Source organism: Pelodiscus sinensis, chromosome 12 (genome assembly GCF_049634645.1).
Source record: "Pelodiscus sinensis isolate JC-2024 chromosome 12, ASM4963464v1, whole genome shotgun sequence".
In the NCBI taxonomy this organism is placed as follows: Eukaryota; Metazoa; Chordata; order Testudines; family Trionychidae; genus Pelodiscus; species Pelodiscus sinensis.
The window spans coordinates 47962777-47984806 of record NC_134722.1 but is presented as its reverse complement, the minus strand read 5'-3'; the positions used below and the strand labels follow the sequence as shown (position 1 = coordinate 47984806).

Sequence of the window (22030 nt, the reverse complement as noted above, 5' to 3'; positions counted from 1 at the left end):
AACTGGCCCTGGGGTGGGTGGTATGGTGCCCGGCCTGGCCATGTAGTTGGCCTTTGGCCAGAGCCCGAGGGGGGTGGCGCCTGCATGGCTTTGGGGGCCAACTATCTGTTCCTCAGTTTCCTCACGGCACCCACTGCTGGCTGCAAAGCACATTGAGCGCGAGGGCTTTATGGGGGCAGTGGCGGGAGCGTGTCTGGATCCAGGCCCAGCTGCGCAAGGTGACGCTGCCAGCCCCTCAGCAACCCACTTGGTACATCAACTGGGCCACTAAGCACCCGGCCTCCTCCCCTCACAGCTGGGGAAACTGAGGCAGACACTGGGGCAGAGGCCAGAAAGTAGCCCAGGGCTCCTGTGTCCCAGGCCAATCCTGCCTTGTCTGGTCTGTGCCACGTGGCCCTTTGGGCACCACGCCAGTGAGGTCCTAGTGCCAGCCTCCCCTGCTGGTGGGGGGGGGGCAGCCCCACAGCCGTGGGGCAGCAGGTCACCCCCCATAGACCGAGTTCCCTGGGGCACACTTCCCTGGGGCAGCCACTGGAGGGCGACCAACAGCAGGTGCAGCCCCAACCCCACTTGCGGCAGGTTCATGTTGCCACCGTCACTAGTAAAACTCCCCCAACCAGTCCCTGGGGTCCAAGACTGTAGCGTGAGCCCCGCTTGGCCCAGCCAGAGCCCGACTCCCCCGTGGCCCTCGGGCAGAGCTCTGAGAAAGGCACCGGCCTCTCCTGGAAAATGGGTGGCGAGGGGGACGCCCCGCACCCCATGCAAATTGCGTTAGCGTTAGTTACTCCCTCTGGCTTCCACTCCCCACCCGTGGCCGCTGCCCCGGGCTTAGCCCTTTGCGCCCCAGCTAGACGGAGCCAGAGGGGGCTCGCACCGCCCCGAAAGAGCGTGCTCCAGGGCTTCCCGGCCCTTTGACGTCTTGCGGCTCTTCTCAGAGCCCTCCCCAGTTCACCAACCTCCTCCTTGGACCGTGGGCTCCAGGGATCCCAGCACGCGGCCGCCCCAGGACGGCAGAGATTGAAGAACCGCGCTGTTTATATTGTGAGTCCCCGTTTCCGCAGGCCAGGATGGTGTGGCGCGACCAACGGCCCCTCATCTTTTTCATCCACATGCGAATTTTTTTCCATGTGTGGAATCAATGTTGTTACCTGCACTGAGGCACCCAGACAGGCATAAATGTGCACCACCAGGAGAAACCCAAGCCTAGCGGTGGGTGCTCTGCTAATCAGCTGGGCGGCGTTTGGTCGCACGAGTGCCCAGCTTCCAGGGAACGCTGATCACAACTCCCAAATCTCTGGTCCCTCTCACTGGGTCCCGCTCCCCCTTTTCCCCAGCTGAGGGCCACAACTGGGCGGGGCTCAGTTCCTCCCCAGCACCAGCAGCACGCCAACCCTGTGCCCATGCAACGCCCCCTGCAGGCCACCGCAGGACACCGTGGGCTAAGGGGACGGGGGCTTGAGTCACCATGGGCGGAAAAACATCAAGTTGAAGGGCCAGAGCAAGGGAAGAGCTGGCAAACCCCAGGATGCCCCCTTGGAGCTCACTGTGGGCACAGGTGAGGAGGGGTGGAGAGGGACGACAACACCCAGATGTACCCAGCCTCTGTCGCCCTGTAAGACCACAAAGCAACAGCGACCAGCTCTGGGGTGGAGCCCGGCAGCTGGTTACCAGCGCGCAGGAACGCTGCCCGAGGCCAGTGCAGTGCACCCACCTCGGCCTGGGGGCAATAGGAGATTCAACGGCCCCTAGGGACCCAACACTGGCAGAGGGACCCCCCTTCACAGCAACCCAGCCCCACACAGGCAAGCAGCGAGGGACCCCGGACCCCAGCAGCCAGGTGCTTGGGGACTTTCCGACTCTGGCCAGTGCCCTGGGGCCTCCCGGTGGGGTCCCCGCTCTTTGGAATGGCAGGTCCCCCTGACACAACCCCCTGGCTCTAGGCAAACCTCTGTGCTGCCATGCCAAGGGGCCCAGACAGGCATGAGGTTCCCTCCTGCTCCGGGAACCCACACACTTCGAGGCACCAACTGCTGGGTAACTCTGGGTGCTGTCTTGCCATGCCCCGGCGAGGCACATCTCCCTGTGCCCAGGGGCCGCCGGCCAGACCCAGCGCTGTGGGCCAGGTGGCGGACACAGACACCCCTCTGGCTTACAGTTTGACTGTACTTTATCGATAGATAGAGACCTCCCCTTGCCTTTCCCTGCCTTCGCCCAGCACAACGCCCCGGCTGCCCGCGAGGCGGGAGAGCTCCATCATTCAGTCAAAGGAAATCAGCGCAGCCCGCCTGCTCGGCTCCAGTTCCAGCAACTCTCGTTCTCGGCCCCGTGGCCAAACCCCTCCCGGAGCACAGGGATCTGCCTCGGTGGCTGCGTTCGGGGGAGGCCCCTCTGCGTTCCCAGGCTCACTCCGGCGCCCCCCCGAGGGTCTCCTGAAATACGTCCAAGGCCCGTGCCAGGCGCCTGGCGCCCCGGGGCCGCGGCGGGAGGGCGTGCCCGGCGCCGGTCACATGGCTGCCAGCTGCCCCAGCGCCATGTGGAACTGCTGCGTGCCGCCGGCCAGCTCTCGGACCCGCTCCAGCATGTCCCGGGCGGCGGCGGGCGAGGGGTAGTGCAGGGCGGCCGCCTTGGTGCTCCCCACTAGCTCCTTGAGCAGGTCGCACAGGCGGTTGCTGTGCTGAGTCACCCGGTGGCGCACGTCCGGGGCCCGGGCCTGGCGCGCCAGCGTGTCGCCGATGAACACCAGCTTGTGGGCGCTCAGGATGACGAACTTGCTGTGGGCCACGAAGATCTTGGGCGGCTGGTTGGCGCCCACGGCGGCCAGGAAGGCGTCCACGGCGCTGGTGAGCGCGGCCAGGCCGGCCTCGCACTGCTCCAGGTAGAAGAGCAGCAGCTGGCGGTCGGAGGGGCCCAGGGCGCTGCCGCCCCGCACCTGTGCGTAGGGCTGCGGCGGCGCCCAGCTGGACAGGTCGTTGTCGATGGGCCGCGTCACCTCCTGCTCCAGCCGCTCAAACTGCTTCAGCTGCGGGGAGGCGGGAGAGCGCGTCAGGGGGCCGGCCCCGCGGTGGGGGCCCTTCCCAGCCTCCCCCCCGCGCGAGCCAAGCCCCTGCCCAGCTCCCCGGGCTACCCCCGTACCTGCTGCTGCTCCAGCTGCCCCTTGCCCTGCCGTATGATGTTGCCTTTTTCCAGCAGCTCCTTCTGGGTTTTCTCAAACTCCTCCTTGCCCTGGAAGGAGAGAGGCTGGGGTGAGTAACAGCCCCAGAGGGAGGGGGGAAGTAACGGGGGAGAGGGGAGTAACAGGGGAAGGAGTGAGTAACGGCCCTGGGGGAAGGAGAGGAGTAACAGGGGGAGGGGGGAGTAACAGGGGAAGGAGTGAGTAACGGCCCTGGGGGAAGGAGAGGAGTAACAGGGGGAGGAGGGAGTAACAGGGGAAGGAGGGGAGTAACAGGGGGAGGGGGGAGTAACGGCCCCGGGGGGAGGAGAGAGTAACAGGGGGAGGGGGGAGTAACAGGGGAAGGAGTAACGGCCCTGGGGGAAGGAGAGGAGTAACAGGGGGAGGGGGGAGTAACAGGGGGAGGAGTGAGTAACGGCCCTGGGGGAAGGAGGGGAGTAATGGGGGAGGGGGGAGTAATGGCCCCGGGGGGAGGAGGGAGGGAGGTGTAACGGCCCCGGGGGGAGGAGAGAGTAACAGGGGAAGAAGTGAGTAACGGCTCCAGAGGGAGGAGGGAAGTAATGGGGGGAGGGGGGAGTAACGGCCCCAGGGGGAGGAGGGGAGTAATGGGGGGAGGGGGGAGTAACGGCCCCGGGGGGAGGAGGGATGTAATGGCGGGGAAGGGGGGAGTAACTGCCCCAAGGCGCCTTCACCCCAGCTGCCAGGGCAGAGATCCGGGGCTCCCCCTCTCCTGCCTGGAGCCCGGTGAGGAACGGGGCTGGCCCGGCACCGCCATGCTGGGGAGCCCCGGTGCTGGGAGACAGCTCCGGGCCCCGGTTCCTCGCCCCTCCCCGGCGGGCACGCTGGAGGCTCCCGGGGTGCCCGCACACCCAGCCCTGCCCCGCCACGGGGGACACCCCCCAGCTGGCTACAGCGCAGCAGCCTGGGTGCAGTACGGCAGGTGGCCAGGCGGTGGCGCTGCAGCCCGTGGCTGGAGTAAGCCCGCGGCCCAGCAAGGGGCCCGGCCAGGCGGGAGGGAGGCAGCCCCCCCCCACCCGGACGTGGCCCGGACTGCGCACTCGGAGCGGCTGCTGCGTAGGGAGCACAGCCAGCGCCGGCCCCTGAGATCCAGGGGGCCCAGCCCCCCAAGCAGGCGGGAGCCCCACCACAATGGCCCTCTGGGCTGTCAAAGGTGCCCTAGGAACGCTGCCCGCCCCGGCTCACCCCGGCCCCCCGCTGCTCCTATCCAGCTCAGGGAGCAGGCCCCCCCCGGCGAGGGCAGGGTGCCGGGGAAGGCGGCAGGCACCGGTCCCCACGGCCTCCGGGGGCCTGGCTCTGCCGGGGCGCCCGCCCCCCGCTGCCCACCTGCAGGTGCACGTAGTCGTAGTCCTCCATCCAGCCGCCCTCGCTGCTCTCGTACTGCCCGTCGGGCGACTCCTGCGCCAGGAACTTGGGCGGGGAGGGCAGGGGCCGGGACTGGATGCTGCTGGCCTTGTCGGCGGGCGCCGCTGGGGGGTGGCTGGCCAGGGGCGGGCTGGCGTCCGGGCCCTCGGCGGGCGGCCTGCCCCGGCGGAACAGCAGCGAGGCGTTGCCGTGCAGGAAGGACGCCAGCTGCTTGGCGTCGTCGGGGACGCCCCGTGCCGACATCACCAGCCGGTCCAGGTCGTCGGCGCTGGGGGCCCAGCCGCAGCCCTCCAGCGCCTGGCTGTGCCGCAGCAGGGCCTGGTGCGCCTCCTCCATCTTCTGCAGCTGCTTGCTCAGCTTGGCATGCAGGGCGCGGTCCGAGGCCTGGGCCGCGCTGCCCACGGCCCCCCGGGCGAACTCCAACAGGTCCCGCAGCGCCACCTGGACGCCCTCGGCCGCCGCCCGCAGCTCCAGCTGCTCCGGGCCGCGCCGGCCGGCGAAGGACATGAGGTAGGAGACGGAGCTGCTGACATGGTGCTGGAGCCGGGCCAGCAGCTCCATGGCTGCATCCAGGTCCAGGCCCAGCTCCTTGGGCGCCTCCTTGCCCGGCCCCGCGTCCAGGGAGGAGCTGGAGACGTTGCTGCGGGCGCTGCCCGTGCTCGAGGCTGAGAGCCGCTTGGCCTCGCCCGCCCGGGTCTCCCGGTCCACCTGTGGCGGCACGTCGTAGACCGACTCGTCCTCGGCGGGCAGGCGCAGCTCCCGGGGCACGTCGTACAGGTCCTGGGCCGGGCCCCGCAGCGCCGGCGGCACATCGTAGATCTCCTGCGGGCAGGGGGCCTCCGGGGCGCCCTTCCCGGCTGCTGGCGGCACGTCATACACGTCCTCAGGCAGGGCCGGCTCCACCGGGCGCCGGGCTGGCTCCAGCCCCTTGGGCTTGGCGAAAGCAGGTGGGACGTCGTAGGTCTCCTCTCGGCACAGACCGTCCGGGACGTCCTTGCTCACGGAAGGGGGCACATCATACACCTGGCCAGGGCACAACGGACGTGAGCACCGCGCACGGCCCCGCCCACAAGCCTGGCCCCGCCAACGAGCCCTGACTGGCATCTGTTCCCAGCCCCGCCCACAAGCCTGGCCCCGCCCACAAGCCCTGACTGGCATCTGTTCCCAGCCCCACCCACAAGCCTGGCCCCGCCAACGAGCCCTGACTGGCATGTTCCCAGCCCCGCCCACGAGCCTGGCCCCGCCCACAAGCCCTGACTGGCATCTGTTCCCAGCCCCACCCACAAGCCCTGACTGGCATGTTCCCAGCCCCGCCCACGAGCCTGGCCCCGCCCACAAGCCCTGACTGGCATCTGTTCCCAGCCCCACCCACAAGCCCTGACTGGCATCTGTTCCCAGCCCCGCCCACAAGCCTGGCCCCGCCAACGAGCCTTGACTGGCATCTGTTCCCAGCCCCACCCACAAGCCCTGACTGGCATCTGTTCCCAGCCCCGCCCACGAGCCTGGCCCCGCCCACAAGCCCTGACTGGCATCTGTTCCCAGCCCCGCCCACGAGCCTGGCCCCGCCCACAAGCCCTGACTGGCATCTGTTCCCAGCCCCGCCCACAAGCCCTGACTGGCATCTGTTCCCAGCCCTGCCCACGAGCCTGGTCCTGCCCACGAGCCCTGACTGGCATCTGTTCCCAGCCCCGCCCACAAGCCCTGACTGGCATCTGTTCCTGGCCCCACCCACGAGCCTGGCCCTGCCCATGAGCTCTTCCTGGCATCAGTGCCTGGCCCCGCCCACGATCCCGGCCCCGCCCACAAGCCTCCCTGGCCCCATTGTCCCCTCCCAGCCACGCACTGTGTGGGGCGCCAGATGCAGGCCCTTCTCCACGCTGGGCGGCACGTCGTAGATTTCCTGGCCCGGCTCCCGGCTGGTGGGGCCCTTCACCGCCATCGGGGGGGTGTCGTAGACCTGCGGGTACAGCGAGCGAGGCATCAGCTCCTGCGCGCCTACAGCCGCACGGATCCCGGTGTCCCGGCCTGGAGCCCAGGAGCCCGCCTGTCAAGGGAGGGGCACGAGTCCCACAGGAGGGATGGCTGCACCCTGCCTTGCTCCCCGCCTGCAGATGCTCTCGGGCGGAGCCTGGACACACAGCATCACTTCTGCCTTCGAGAGACCCAACTAGGGATCTCTTTGGAGCTTGCTACAGGCGAGGCCTGGACATGTCATGCGGCAGGGAGTTCCACGGGCTAATCTCGCTGGACTCTGCCCTTTTCAGCATGAGCAGGTGCCCCTTGTTCTTGCGTGGGAGACGCACCCAAGCTGTAGAGGAGACAGCCCTGCCCTGCGCGTCCCACCCTGGGAGAGGAACCAGGACACAAGAGCCAGAGTACCCTGAGGAAGCTCCGCCTCCCACCCCAGGGGACTATCCTTGAAGAAGCTCCGCCCCCCCATCCGGGGGCTGTCCTCTGAGGAAGCTCCGCCCCCCCACTCAGGGGGCTGTCCTCTGAGGAAGCTCCGCCCCCCAGCCCAGGTGGGCCACCCTGCAAGGAAGCTCCGCCCCTGGCCGACGTGGACAAAGCCAGGGTATGGGGAGAGCAGCGGCCCTGGGCCACGCTGGGGCTTGGAAGCCAGGCCCACAGGCCTCCCAGCCTGCCTGCTGGCCCAGGGCCTCACCTCCTGGCTGACCTGGCTGGCGAGCAGGCCCCGGACGGGGGGCACGTCGTAGATCTCCTGGGGCCCGAAGAGCAGGTGCCGGGGGATGTCATACTCGTCCTGCTCGCCTTTGGGTGAGTCGTAGATGTAGGCCTGCCCCACCCGCGTGGGCACCACCACCTGGAGGAGAGCACCGGGTGAGGTGGGCAGGCGCTCCCAGCCTGGGCGGGCCGTCGCTGGGGGAGCACAAAGCTCCAGGGGTCTGCAGCCAGCAGTAGCTGTCTGGGCACAGGGGTGGGTGGCCCTGCCTGGAGGAAGGGCCTCCCCTCCCCAGCTCCAGACTGACGGGCACCATGGCTGCTGCCCTTGCGCACCTGCTCTGGGAAGCATAGGCCAGGCTGGCTCCCTGGCTAACCCCAGGGAGGAATCTCACCCCCCCGCACTTTCCCTCCTGGCCACACCCGCTCCCTGGCAGCCCCCTCCCACCCACCGAACCCCTCGTCTTTGGCCCCAACCCTCTGCCCCAGGCCTGCGGCCCCCACGCTCAGAGCCAAGGCTCCCGCTAACCTTTTCCATCCGTGTGTGGAATAAATTGTTCTGTGTGCACCAGGGCATGTGCGAGTGTGCACCACTGGCACAGGCGGAACCTCTCTAGCCCAGCACACTCCGTGGTCCCGCCTGCTTTCAGGTAGCCGGGTGGCTGCTTATCAAGTGTCCTGCAGTCCCATCAGGTCTGTTTGCGGCCCCCAGTGAGGTGGGGTCCTGAGTCTGGGGTACACGTCTGTGCACTTTGCTCTCTCCGGAAGGCAAAGGCCAGGCAGTCCCCCCCATTCTGGAATGCCCCCCGCCCATCGTGCCCACCCCCAGCTGCTGCTCCAGTACTGGGACCCCCCCCCATGGGCATGGGGCAAAAGCGGGGCCCTGGGGTGCGCCGGCTGGCAAAGCGGGGCCCTGGGGGGCGCCGGCTGGCAAAGCGGGGCTCTGGGGCACGCTGGCTGGCAAAGCGGGGTCCTGGGGTGCGCCGGCTGGCAAAGCGGGGCCCTGGGGTGCGCCGGCTGGCAAAGCGGGGCCCTGGGGTGCGCCGGCGCAGGGGGACGCATCCTACCTTTCCCTGGGGCTTGGGCCCGTCCCAGCCCCGCACGTCCAAGGAGGGCGGCACCTGGTAGAGGTCCTGGGGCTGGCTCATGGAGGGCGGCACCTGGTAGAGGTCCTGCCCCAGCCCCACGGCCGGGGGCACCTGGTAGATCTCCTGCGGGGGGCTGGTGGCGAGCTCGGGCGCCTGGCTCAGCGCGGGGGGCACCTGGTAGATCTCCTGGCCGGCGGGGAGCGGCGGCTGCTTGGGGTAGGCCAGCGGCTGCTTGGCGGGCGGGGCAGGGTAGGCGGCTCCGGGCGCGGGGCCCGGGTAGATGCTGGGGGCCGGACTCAGGTAGACGCTGTCCCCCGGCGGGCGGGCGGCGGGGGGCGGCGGGCCGGGCAGCGAGGCCTGGGGGGGCGGCGGCCCCGCCGGCTGCTTCTTGTCGTACATGCCCACCAGGATCTTGAGGCGGTTGCCCGGCACGATGCCCTGGCGCCCGTGCAGCGAGCAGAGCCACCAGCCCTCCAGCCCCTGCGTGTTGCGCTCCAGCACCGTCATGATGTCGCCCTTGCGGAAGGACAGCTCGTCCGGCGACTCGGAGACGTTGTCGTACAGCGCCTTGGCCAGCACGTTCTGCGGGGACATGGAGGGCGGCGTGAGGGGGCGGCCACAGCTCCAAGCCCCCGCCCGGGGCCACACGCCGCCCGCCAAAGGCCTGTGGGGTCGCCCAGAGGCAAGAGACCCAGCGTGGGGAGCCTGGGGGCATGTGCCAGCCACGCCCCACGTGCTCAACGGGCCAGTGCCCCGGCCAAGGGCCCCGGGACAGAAATCCACCGGCATCTCCCAGTGCCCACCCAGCCCTGCTGACCCCACCCCTGTGCGGCCACGTGCTGGGGGCCGGGCACTGCCAGCGCCAGCCGCAGGGGGATCCGCCACTGGCTTGGACGCAGCCCGGACGCCGGGTCCCCCCGTCCCCGCCTCTCCACTCAGAACCCCCCCAGTCCCAGTCACCCTGCTCCGGGCCGGCAGTGCTGGATGAGTCACGCCCAGGCTGCATGGCAGGCGGGTGGGCAGCTCCCTGGCCAGCCTGCCCTGCTGCTGCCAACCTTGGCTCCCAGCCAAGCGGGGGATGCAACACACCGAGCCCGTGGGCATCTCCCGCCGTGCGGCCCCCGGACCTCCCCGACACCCGGGGCCCCCTCCAGCCCCGGCTGCCTTCAGACCCTGCAGGGTAAACCCAGAGTGACCCGACTGGCTCGGAGGGCCACACCCCCACCCGTGCGATTCTGTGGGCCAGGGGCCCCGGCAGAGCCGTGGGGGGCGCCACGGCTGGCGCAGCAGGGCGGGGCGGGTCAGGGGAGGGTGCCACTTGACAGCCCATCTCGTTCGCCCTGGGTGGTGCCGGGCAGAAAGAGACGGAGCCGAGCCCTGCGGGACGCCGGAGCCGCTCGTTCACCCGGGTGAGGTCCCAGCTGGAAACCGGGCGCCCAGCACCGCGGGGAAGGCCAGGTCGTGACAGGGCTCCAGAGCCAGGGGCCGGGCCGGCGCTCTCCGGAACACGGCCCTCGCCCGCCTTTCCTGCCAGAACAGCTCGCATCCTGTCCGGAGCCGCCTGCAGGGCCCCTCACGTAATGCTCCCGTTTCCGGTGCCCCCGGCCGGACAGGAAGTGCCAGCGCGGCGAGTCAGCCAGGGAGAATTCCTCACGAGCGGAGCCCGGAGAGCCCGGCCCGCCCCTGAGCGGAGCCCGGAGAGCCCGGCCCGCCCCTGAGCGGAGCCCGGAGAGCCCGGCCCGCCCCTGAGCGGAGCCCGGAGAGCCCGGCCCGCCCCTGAGCGGAGCCCGGAGAGCCCGGCCCGCCCCTGAGCGGAGCCCGGAGAGCCCGGCCCGCCCCTGAGCGGAGCCCGGAGAGCCCGGCCCGCTGGCCCCCCAGCTCTGGCCCGCCCCTGAGCGGAGCCCGGAGAGCCCGGCCCGCTGGCCCTGCCGCCGGGGGTAGCTCACATGTGCCAAAGCACAGGGGGTCAGGGCCAGGACCCGACTCCCAGTGCCTGGCCCCTCGGGTTGGCACACGGGGGGGGGGGGGGGAGAGATCAGGAGACGCCGACCCCTTTTACTGCTCCAGGCCCGAGGCTGCCTGGGCCGTGCCGGGGTCGGGGAGCAGCCCCACGGCCGGGGCAGTCAGGCAGGAGGAGTGAGGGGGATCAAAGATGGGGGGGCACTAACAACGCTTCTTCCCAAGCTACAGATGGGAAACTGAGGCGGGGAGGGGCACAAAGCCCAAACTGCCAGGCCCAACAGCCGGGCCCTTTGGGGATGGGGGCTCTCCAACACGGCCCACAGCACGGTCACTAGCAGCACCCCACGCCCCTCACCAGTGTCAGAGGGGGGAGCAGGGAACTCGGGGCTGGCACACCCGGGCTCTGCTGCCAACTCCAGGTGAGCCCGGGCAAGGCACTGCTCTGCCCGTGCCTCAGTTTCCCCATCTATAAACCAGGGATTGATTACTTGGTCACAGGGACTCCGTTCCCACCAGCAAACCAGCACTGGAACCTTGGGGGGGGGAGGGGGGGAGACGCAGGGGAAGACACTGGCCCCGTGGGGAGGGGCCAGCGTTTCTGAACGGAAGGCGGGCGCCTCCCAGGAGTCGGGGCTGCCAGACCCCCAGGGACGGGTGGTGCGGTGGGGAGCTTGGCTCAGGCCCTGCCCGGATGGCTGGAAATCCCAGCGACAGGTGGGCTGTGGAGATGGGCTGGCGCGAGGCGGAAAATTGGAGACAGCTGCCAGGGGACTGGCAGGAGCCCCACCCCAGCACCAGCCGCATTTCCAAGTGAGCGGCTCACAGCCAAGGCCAGGTTTTCGCCCAGTGAACTTCCCGCTCAGCCTGTGCCTGGCCAGCTTGATCCACACCCTGCCCCCCTCCCCCCACTCAGCCTGGCATCCCTGTGCTGGCTGCCAGGGCTGGGTGTTAGCTGGCACTCCCCGCCAGCAGCAGCCTCTTATGCCAAAGGGCTGGCAGGGGGGAGATGCCCCCCTCACTGTGATCACAAAGCACCACCCTCACACCTCCCATGGGCCCCAAGGACAAGTTGTTGCCTCGCTGCAACAGGTGGGGAAACTGAGGCAGGGCACAGGAACGCGACAAGGCTGAGGTGACAGAGGACAAGTTTCCCAGGGAACATGAACCCAGAGGACTCTCCCGGTCCTGCATGGGGAGAATTTCATACCCCCCGCAGGTGTCCCAAGGATGCCCCGCCCCCTTCCCTACGGCCACCTCTGCCGGCCTCCCGCAAGGCACCGCGAAGCAGCCGCTTGGAAAGGCCGCTGGGATGGAGCCTGCCAGCCAAAGCCCCGGATTGGCACCGGGGGGACCAGACTCGGACAATTCGATCACAGCCCTGTGCGGAGACGCCTGGCGCGACCAGCCTCAGCAATCGTCCCCCAACAGAACAGCGTCCAGAAGCGGGCGAGAGCGCGGGCACCGGCGCGGGCACCGGCGCGGGCGAGAGTGTGGGCGAGAGCGTGGGCCCCGGCGCGGGCACCGGCGCCGGCGAGAGCGTGGGCGAGAGCGTGAGCACCGGCGCGGGCGAGAGCGTGGGCCCCGGCGCGGGCACCGGCGCGGGCGAGAGTGTGGGCGAGAGCGTGGGCCCCGGCGCGGGCACCGGCGCCGGCGAGAGCGTGGGCGAGAGCGTGGGTAAGAGCACGGGCACCGGCGCGGGCGAGAGCGTGGGCCCCGGCGCGGGCGAGAGCGCGGGCACCGGCGTGGGCGAGAGCGTGGGTAAGAGCGTGGGTAAGAGCGCGGGCACCGGCGCGGGCGAGAGCGTGGGTAAGAGCGTGGGTAAGAGCGCGGGCACCGGCGTGGGCGAGAGCGTGGGCACTGGCGTGGGCGAGAGCGTGGGCACCGGCGCGGGCGAGAGCGTGGGTAAGAGCGTGGGTAAGAGCGCGGGCACCGGCGTGGGCGAGAGCGTGGGCACCGGCGCGGGCGAGAGCGTGGGTAAGAGCGTGGGTAAGAGCGCGGGCACCGGCGTGGGCGAGAGCGTGGGCACCGGCGCGGGCGAGAGCGTGGGCACCGGCGCGGGCGAGAGCGTGGGTAAGAGCGCGGGCACCAGCGCAGGCGAGAGCGTGGGTAAGAGCGCGGGCACCGGCGTGGGCGAGAGCGTGGGCACCGGCGTGGGCGAGAGCGTGGGTAAGAGCATGGGCACCGGCGTGGGCGAGAGCGTGGGCACCGGCGCGGGCGAGAGCGTGGGTAAGAGCGCGGGCACCGGCGCGGGCGAGAGCGTGGGTAAGAGCGCGGGCCCCGGCGCGGGCGAGAGCGTGGGCACCGGCGTGGGCGAGAGCGTGGGCACCGGCGCGGGCGAGAGCGTGGGTAAGAGCGCGGGCCCCGGCGCGGGCGAGAGCGTGGGTGAGAGCGCGGGCCCCGGCGCGGGCGAGAGCGTGGGTAAGAGCGTGGGCACCGGCGCGGGCGAGAGCGTGGGCGAGAGCATGGGCACCGCGCGGGCGAGAGCGTGGGCGAGAGCATGGGCACCGCGCGGGCGAGAGCGTGGGCGAGAGCATGGGCACCGGCGCGGGCGAGAGCGTGGGCGAGAGCATGGGCACCGCGCGGGCGAGAGCGTGGGCGAGAGCATGGGCACCGCGCGGGCGAGAGCGCGGGCACCGCGCGGGCGAGAGCGCGGGCACCGCGCGGGCGAGAGCGCGGGCACCGCGCGGGCGAGAGCGCGGGCACCGCGCGGGCGAGAGCGCGGGCACCGCGTGGGCGAGAGCGTGGGCACCGCGTGGGCGAGAGCGCGGGCACCGCGCGGGCGAGAGCGCGGGCACCGCGCGGGCGAGAGCGCGGGCACCGCGTGGGCGAGAGCGTGGGCACCGCGCGGGCGAGAGCGTGGGCACCGCGTGGGCGAGAGCGTGGGCACCGCGTGGGCGAGAGCAGACATGCCTGCACATGCACCTCCCCACAGGCAGTACCTTGGATCCCACCTGCCAGTCCTTCCACTGCCCTGTGGACATTCACAGGCCCCTTGGAAAGGAAAAGCTCCCACCCAGGACTGGCACTTGGGGGGCACCGAGCCTGAGCCCAGCCCCATCTGCGCAGGATCCGCTGTCAGTGGCCCCGGAGCCCGCCGCACGGCCCTGCAAGGAGCGGCACTGCTGGCACCCTAACCCGGCGGACAGGACACCCCTGCCTCCTGGCACTGCCCCTGCAGGTGGAGCCAGAACCCCCCGTGTCCTTACGCCCCCGCCCCACGGCCTCGCTGGGGCCCCGCTCTGCCAGGTGGCACCCGTGCCCGGGGCAAGGAGGGGAGCGCGCTTCTCCCCGCAAGAGCCATCGGGGCGCCTCGGGGGGGCAGCCCAGCACAGGTGACAGGGCGGGTGGGCACGGTTGCGGGGGGCTGAATGCACCACTGCACAACCTGCTGCCAGGGAGTGCCTGGGCGGAGGCTCGCACGTGGCCCTGGCATCTCCCTGTGGCGGGTGCTGAACCGGGCCCCCTGGCCCCCCTCGGGGCAGAAGATCCCCTCCCTGGCAGGCCTGTGGGGAGGGTGCTGGCGCATGCCAGGCAGGGCTGCGCGGGGGGCGGCGAGCTGAGAGCCACGCGGCTGGCACCGCCGGCTCCTAGAACGTGCCCACGGGCGGGCAGGCAGCCGGCAGGCGCCGCACCAGCAACGCGGAGAGAAAAGCCCCGAGCGCCTCTCACACCGAACAACAGACCGGCTGTCTGCAGAGCGGGGAGCCGGACGCGGGCCCGGCACACAACGCTGCCCTTTGTGCGCCTGGCAGAAGCGCTCCCCGCCCGCCACGGCCTCTTCCCTGCCCTCTCGCTGGCTCCCCCGTCTGACGCCCGCTCTCGCCGGGCACGGGCACTGCCCGCCCTGCTTTGGCTGCCCAAGGGACCCGTTTGATGCCAGCTGTGGCCCTCGGTGACATGGGCACCTGCCCACTAGGGTCTGCGCTCAGCTGCGTGGCACATCCTGGCAGGGTCCGAGCCCCGACCTGGCCCGGGGGAGCGTGTGGTTCACCAGCCAGCCCTGGAGTTAAGGGCAGTTCCCACAGGGACAGTCCTATCCCGCCCAGAGGGTGCCTGGGGCATACACCAGGAGCCCAACTCCCCCACCAGCCAGCCCCGTAGCCACCCCCTTGCCAGGGTGCATGGGCCAGCAGCCAGCTTGCTTCGGCCACCAGGGCGGCTGTGCCACGGGGCTCCTCTGGCAGCGCTCCGGAAAGGGGCATCAGCAAATCGCGTGCCCCTTGCTCCGTGGCGCAGCAACTCCCTGGCCCAGCACAGCCTGGCATGCACTGAAGCCGGGTCTCGGAGGGGCTCCAAGCTCTGCTGGGTTGTTGCAGCAGGTGAGACCTACGGCACGGCAGCGCCCCACGCCACGCCACGGAGGAGCCCCACGCCATGCCACGCCAGAGCCCCACGGCACAGTGGAGCCCAACGGCACCTCGGCAAGGCACAATGGAGCCCCACACCACGCCACGGAGGAGCCTCACGCCACGCCACGCCACACCAGAGCCCCACGCCATGCCACGCCAGAGCCCCATGCCACGCCATGGAGGAGCCCCACGCCATGCCACGCCAGAGCCCCACGGCACAGTGGAGCCCAACGGCACCTCGGCAAGGCACAATGGAGCCCCACACCACGCCACGGAGGAGCCTCATGCCACGCCACGCCACACCACGCCAGAGCCCCACGTCATGCCACGCCAGAGCCCCATAGCACTGGAGCCCAACGGCACCTCGGCAAGGCACAATGGAGCCCCACGCCACGCCACAGAGGAGCCTCATGCCACGCCACGCCAGAGCCCCACGCCACGCCAGAGCCCCACCCCACGCCACACCACGCCAGAGCCCCATGGCACAATGGAGCCCAATGGCACCTCGGCAAGGCACAATGGAGCCCCACGCCACGCCACGCCACGGAGGAGCCTCATGCCATGCCACGGCAGAGCCCCACGCCACACCACAGCACCACGCCACGCCACGCCAGTGCCCCACGCCACGCCACGCCACGCCACGCCAGAGCCCCACGCCACGCCAGAGCCCCATGGCACAGTGGAGCCCAACGGCACCTTGGCAAGGCACAATGGAGCCCCATGCCACACCTGCTCAGAACCCAACGGGTGTCCTCAGACACAGCTGGGGCAAGGGCAGCCAGACTCCATGGGGAAGCCCTGGGGGGAACCTGCAGGGTGTCGGGGCCAGGTGCCACCCTTTCCCGAGACACCAACAGTAGGCTGGGGAAGGCAGCCTTGCCTAGTGAGCTGTGCAGCAGACAGGGACTTAGAAGACCTGGGTTCTCTTCCCTGCTCTGCTTGGTGAGTGCGGGCAAACTGCTTCCTGGCCCCATGCCTCAGTTTCCCCAGCTGTAAAAGGGAGATGGTGCTGTGTGATTGGCGCAGGGATGAGCTGGGGGCAGCTGTTTTCTCGGAGAGGCGAAAGGGACATTTTCTCTTGGCACCTAGTGCTGGAATCCAGCCCAGTTCTCAGAGACAGCAGCACAGCGACCCGGAACCAAGCCCCGCTCACAACAGCGGGCATAGACCCACCCCTCCTGGGGGCGGGGCCAGGTGGCAGGTCAGCGTAGGTAAGGCCCAGCCCACACGCACACTTGGAGACATGCTCAAGGTCACAGGGGCATCGGTGGCGGAGCTGGAACCGGGGCTGAGTCTCCCTCTCCGAGGATGGAGTGTTTGCACTCCGGGGCCAGGGCAGATAGCTCCTCCACCCACTAAGCCAGCCAGCCCCTCTCTAGGGGAAGGGGGACTCCTCTACCCCCCGCACCACCACCGCCGAGCTCTTCTGGGGCTACTGCAACGCCCCGGGCTGGTCCCAGTCTGGCACCCAACGGGCTCCGAATGCAGCAGCCGTGGGGCAGGAGGACCGGGGGGGCTTCCCAGGGGAACACTGCCACACTTGGGGTAACGGCCGGGCGGGATATCCCACAAGAAAAGCTTGGGCCTCACTGGGTTTGGTAGTGTACCAACCCCCCCATAGCCGCTCAGGGACACGCCCGCGGCAGTGGGGAGAGAAACCAGTCGCTCCGGCGCAGGCCTCTGCCGCTTGAGCGACCGGAGACTCGCCACTAGTCACTAGCAGTACAGGGCCTATGGGCTCCTGCAGCACAGGCCTGATTCCAGCCACTAGTGCACACAAGCCGGTAGCACACTCCCTGGCTAAGGGCCTCCCTCAGCCCCCCCGGCCTGTTTCTAGCCTGCCCCCGCCCCCAGCAGCGACGCCAAGCGAGGCCCAAACCCCAGCCCCCCCCGCTGGCTCTGGTGACTGGCAGAGGGGACCCGATAGGCCCCCCCGGCGCAGCTCCCAGTAGCCAAGCCACGTGCTCTTCCCACGGCAGCTGGGGAGCTGGCCAGCCCCAGGCAGGGCCCCTCTCCCGGCAGCAGCCGGCCCTCGGTGCCTGCCAGAGCCCGGGGCCTGGCTTGTCCTGCAGACACAGAGCCGACGGCACCCTCCCGGCTCCGCCCCCAGCCCGCCCCGCAGCTGCTGCGGATTGATCGTCGCTCCCCCCTCGGTGCCCAGCAAACCGCCTCCTGCCGCCCTGCCCTGCCACCCGCATCAACACCTGCCACAGCGGCCTCTGAGCGCCAGCCCGGCCGGACACGGGGCCGCGGCACCACGCCCAGGCAGGCTGGGCAGCGGGGGCCAGGGCCCCCTGGGCAGGACAAGGCGGGACCCCCCCAGTTCTCCACTCCTTGCTGCTGTGGTTTGGTCATGCCGGGTCTGCCAGGGCCAGGTTACCCAGGGACCGTTCACCCCCAACCCCGCAGGGGAGCCAGTGCCCCGGCACAAGTAGGCTCACGTGGCGGGGGAGGGTGTGTCCTGGCACGAGCGGGCTCACACCAGGGGGGTCCTGACCAGGTGGCTTCCTGCCGAGAGAAGGGCTCCTCAAATGCAGCATATGGACTCTCAAATGCTCACGTATCTGGAGGGGGATTTATCTGTCCCCCCCCCAACCACGGCATCTGAGCGCATATTGACCTCCCGCACTCTTTGGAGACAGGGCCATGCTATTACCCAGATTGCCCTGCTAGGGAAACTGAGGCACAGAGCAGCTAAGTGACTTGACCAGGGTCTCCTGGACAATCTGTGGCAGAACTGGGATTTGAACCTGGGTCTCCTGAGTCCTCATCTGGGACGCTAAGCCACCGGGCCTCCTTCCCCCCGCAGGTCGGCTCTCCTCAGCCATCTGGTGCATACAAGGCTTGCTGGCTGCCTTCTCTGAGAGGCCCGCCATGAGCCAGGGCCTCAGGCAGGGTAAGCAGGGCGGGTGCTGCTCAGCCTCCAGTCCTGACCTGCCCATGGCCCCGCGCCAGCAATCTTAGGTGTTTGCGCAGCCGCTGCACCCTGGGGCTTGCAAAGGGCAGGCCTCTCCCAGCTGCCCCACGCCCAGCCCCCCCCGGGGCAGCCAGGTGCCCGGGAGCAAGGGCAGCCCCGCAAAGCGATATGCTACGCTCAGGGCTCGCCGCGCCCTCTTCCTGGAACTCCCTCCCACACCACCTGCTCCCACGGCCCCGCGTCACACGCGGCCGCCCACAGCTGGCAGGGGCGGGCGCCTCCCCGAGGGTGGGTGCAGCTACAGCTCGTAGCCAGGCCGCAGCCCCCACGCCGGGGCACCCCTCAATCCACGGAGGGACGGAACAACAGGCCCTGAGTCCCCTTGGTTGTGGGCAGGCCCAGAGTCTCTGCCCGGACCCCCCTTCCTCACTGGGCTGTTGGATGGTGACAGTCGCCTTCGGGGCTCGGCCGCACGTGGCGCTGGACGTACCCGCAGCACCAGGCCGCCCAGCCCCACAGCGCCTGCCGTCGGAACCAGGCCCAGGGAGGAGAATGGCCCCGAGGGGGCTGGTAGCCCCCCCGGCCATGGCAGAACCAGCTGCCCAGAGACGCAGGCGACCGCCCCATCCCCCCCCACCTTTCCGCTCACCGGGGCAAATCTGCGGCAAAGGGGGTTGGACAGAGAACCCCGAACACAGCAGGGGAACCAGCCAGCTAAGCCGTCACCAGCTCCCACAGCGCAGAGACACCCCCCCGCCGTGGGCACTGCCAAAGGGGTCTGTGACCCCCGCCACCTGGGAAGATCCCCCCCAGCCCTGGTCGGCCCCAGCCAGGGGGCAGGCCCTGGCCGAAGGGGGCGTCTCCTCTCAAGGGTTCCAAGTGCTGCGGGGGGGGGGGGGGGGGGGGTCCCTGCCCCCGCTCTGCTGTAGCATGACAGGAGTCGCTCCCCTCCCCCGCGGGGCCCTGCGCCAGGCCGAAGGCTGATTGCCGGGTGAATCATTAACGCCGTCGCTGACGCAGGCGGGCAGGGCACTTACGCTCTGCCACTAGCCACCGGCTGTGCCAGTTCCCCCCCCGCCGGCCCCTGGCACCACGTGGCCTCCTCCAGCAACGGCTCCCTCCCCCCTTCTATTGCCAGTGGCAAATCTCACGGGGGGGGGGGAATCCGGCCCCCCCAACAGGCTTCGGGGCCCCCTGCCCAGCACAGACCCAGCTCCCGATGGTCAAATGTTGCCAGACCCCCAGCTTGGACAGCCTGGTTCCAGGCACCCACACAGCCGGGGGGGAGGGGAGAGGCAGCCTAGGGCCCAGTGTGGGTCAGGGCGCTGTGGGCCTCCTCCCTTGCCCCCGGGGCCAGCAAGGGGGCAGTGCCTGGTGACACCCCCTCCTGGCTGTCATGGGCTGGTGCCAAGTGCCAGAGCACCCTGGCTCAATCGCAGGGTGCAGGCCCTGCCGGGGGGTGACCCAGGAAGGCGCCAGCTGGGTGGGAGCAGGGGGCACTGCCCCTGTCCCATGGGGCCGAGTCAGGGAGGGAGCGCCGGCCAGTGGGGAGAGCAGGGCGGGGAAGTCCGGTGCTCGGCCGGATGTGCCACACGACTTCCAGGCAGGTCACTTCCTCTGCGAGCCCCGGGCCCAACCTGAGCCAGAGTCGGCCCTGCCTGCCCTCGGGGGGATGAAGGGGCCGAGTGTCCGGGGAACCTCTGGGCCATCTTGGCCACCAGGCCCTGGTTCAGAGCCCCGAGAGCCGGGGCTGGCAGGCGCTAGGGGCCGGGGCAGGGCAGCGGCCCATGCTGGGGGAGGGGATCCTAGGGGGGAACAAATGCTCAGGACATATGCCCAGGTCGCAGCCAGGCTGCCCGCTGGGACAGGCCCCTGGCTGGGAACCCAGTCCCCGGGCGGGGCCCCCATCCCAGGCACCCCTCGGGCCAGCCAGGACCTGCGCCCGCTGCTGGCATGAGACGGCTCCGGCAGCGGGGAAGGACAGTGCATGCCCGCCCTGGCACCGGGGCACGGAGCCTACGGCCGGGTCTGGGCCACCAGTCCAGCGAGCACCAGGGCCTGGCCCGAGACCTAACTCATCACGGGGGGGGGGGGGGGGGGGGGGGGGGGGTTGAGCAGCTAGGGGCCCGGCCTGAGACCCAACCAACGCATCACGGGGGGCGGGGGGGGGACTGAGCAACTAGGGGCCCGGCCTGAGACCCAACCAACTCATCACGGGGGGGGGGGGGGGGGACGACTGAGCAGCTAGGAGACCAGCCTGAGACCCAACCAATTCAACACAGGGGTCGGGGGGGACTGAGCAGCTAGGAGCCCAGCCTGAGACCTAACCAATTCAACACGGGGGGGGGGGGGGGACTGAGCAGCTAGGGGCCCAGCCTGAGACCCAACCAATTCAACACAGGGGTCGGGGGGGACTGAGCAGCTAGGAGCCCAGCCTGAGACCTAACCAATTCAACACGGGGGGGGGGGGGACTGAGCAGCTAGGGGCCCAGCCTGAGACCCAACCAATTCAACACGGGGGGGGGGGGGGACGACTGAGCAGCTAGGAGCCCAGCCTGAGACCCAACCAATTCAACACGGGGGGGGGGGGGGACTGAGCAGCTAGGGGCCCAGCCTGAGACCCAACCAATTCAACACGGGGGGGGGGGGGGACTGAGCAGCTAGGGGCCCAGCCTGAGACCTAACCAATTCAACACGGGGGGGGGGGGGGACTGAGCAGCTAGGGGCCCAGCCTGAGACCCAACCAATTCAACACGGGGGGGGGGGGGGACTGAGCAGCTAGGGGCCCAGCCTGAGACCCAACCAATTCAACACAGGGGTCGGGGGGGACTGAGCAGCTAGGGGCCCGGCCTGAGACCCAACCAATTCAACACAGGGGTCGGGGGGGGGGGGGGGGGACTGAGCAGCTAGGGGCCCGGCCTGAGACCCAACCAACTCATCACGGGGGGGGAGGGGGGTCCGTCGCGCTCTCCCGCAAAGGACAAAGCCGCTTCGCCGCGCACCGAGCCTCACGCCCGGCCCCAGCCCCGGCTCCACCCCCAGCGCAGGCCCCCGGCGCGGCCGGGCTCTGGGCCGGCGAATGACCCTCCCCGGGCCCGCTGCGGGGCCCGATCCGGCGCCGGGGGCCGCCCGCTCCGTGCCACGTCGTGCGGGGCAGGGCGCTCGGCGCGGCCGCGGCTCCGCATTGTCCCGCGGGGCGGCCCGGAGCTGCCAGCGGGGCCCGGCTGCCCGGCAGGAGGCGGCGGGGATGGGCCGGGGCCGGCGCCAGGAGGCGGCGGGGATGGGCCGGGCCGCGGCGGGCGGGGGGGGGGGGGGGGGCACTCACCAGGTAGTTCATCTTCCCCGGCGGCCCCGCCGCGGGCCCAGGCGGCGCGGCCCGGCTCGGCGCGGCTCGGCAGCTCCGCACCCCAGCGCTCCCCCGGCCGACTGGCCGCCGCGCCGCCTGGGCTGGGCTGGGCAGCGAGCCCGCCCCCAGCGCCGCCCTCCGCACGCCCGCCCGCCGGCAGCAGGGGGCGCCCTGCGCGTGTGACACGGGGCTGCGTGTGCGCCTGAGTGTGTGACACGGGGCTGCGTGTGAGAGTGTGTGACACGGGACTGCGTGTGCGCCTGAGTGTGTGACACGGGGCTGCGTGTGTGAGTGTGTGACACGGGGCTGTGTGTGTGTGTGTGTGACACGGGGCTGCGTGTGCGCCTGAGTGTGTGACACGGGGCTGCGTGTGTGTGTGTGTGACACGGGGCTGCGTGTGTGAGTGTGTGACACGGGGCTGCATGTGCGCCTGTGTGTGTGACATGGGGCTAAGTGTGTGAGTGTGTGACACGGGGCTGCGCGTGCGCCTGTGAGTGTGTGACACGGGGCTGCGTGTGCGCGTGAGTGTGTGACACGAGGCTGCATGTGTGAGTGTGTGACATTGGGCTGCTTATGCGCCTGTGGTTGTGTGACACGGGACTGCATGTGTGAGTGTGTGACACAGGGTTGCATGTGAGTGTGTGAGTGTGACACGGGACTGTGTGTGCACGCGTGTGTGTGACACAGGACTGTGTGTGCACGTGTGTGTGACATGGGGCTGCATGTGCATGAGTGTGTGAAACGGGACTGTGTGTGTGTGTGACACAGGGCTGCATGTGCACGTGTGAGTGTGTGACACGGGGCTGTGTGTGCGCGCATGTGTGTGACACAGGACTGCGTGCATGTGTATGTGTGTGTGTGTGTGACATGGAGCTGCGTTTGTGTGTATGTGGCATGGGACTGCCTGTCTGTATGTGTGTGTGACACGAGACTGCGTGTGTGACATGGGACTCTGTGAGTGTGTATTTGAGACATGGGGCTGTGTGTGTGTGAGTGTATGAGATGGGGCTCTGTGTGTGTGATTGCATGTGTGACATGGGATTATATGTGTGTGTTCATGCGGATGTGTGTGACACGAGGCTGTGTGTGTGTGTGTGTGAGACACAGGACTGCGAGTGTATAACACAGGGGTGTGTG

General features: G+C 70.0%; 1 protein-coding gene across 2 annotated transcripts; it reads right to left on the bottom strand.

The window, feature by feature from the left end:
- Positions 1–2149: 2149 nt before the first annotated feature.
- BCAR1 (BCAR1 scaffold protein, Cas family member) lies at positions 2150–21032 on the bottom strand. 2 transcript variants are annotated; one of them, XM_075940610.1, is made up of 7 exons: positions 20873–21032; positions 8299–8901; positions 7215–7373; positions 6396–6509; positions 4514–5575; positions 3133–3222; positions 2150–3019 (listed from the first exon to the last, which is right to left on the bottom strand). In XM_075940610.1, exons 1-7 carry the CDS (start codon positions 20882–20884, stop codon positions 2504–2506), a joined length of 2556 nt encoding a protein of 851 aa, XP_075796725.1. In that variant the 5' UTR covers positions 20885–21032; the 3' UTR covers positions 2150–2503. The 2 variants fall into 2 exon arrangements, with proteins under 2 accessions (XP_075796725.1, XP_075796724.1); XM_075940609.1 differs by lacking the exon at positions 20873–21032 and having other exon boundaries at positions 7227–7373; positions 8299–8928.
- Between the last annotated feature and the right edge of the window lie 998 nt (positions 21033–22030).

Bases quoted from the DNA above. Each gene is read 5' to 3' on its own strand.
- BCAR1 (XM_075940610.1), bottom strand. The intron at 7,374-8,298 runs GTAGGATGCGTC...GCTCTCCTCCAG, and splicing joins GGCCCAAGCCCCAGGGAAAG to GTGGTGGTGCCCACGCGGGT. The intron at 6,510-7,214 runs GTGAGGCCCTGG...CTGTACCCGCAG, and splicing joins CCAGCCAGGTCAGCCAGGAG to GTCTACGACACCCCCCCGAT.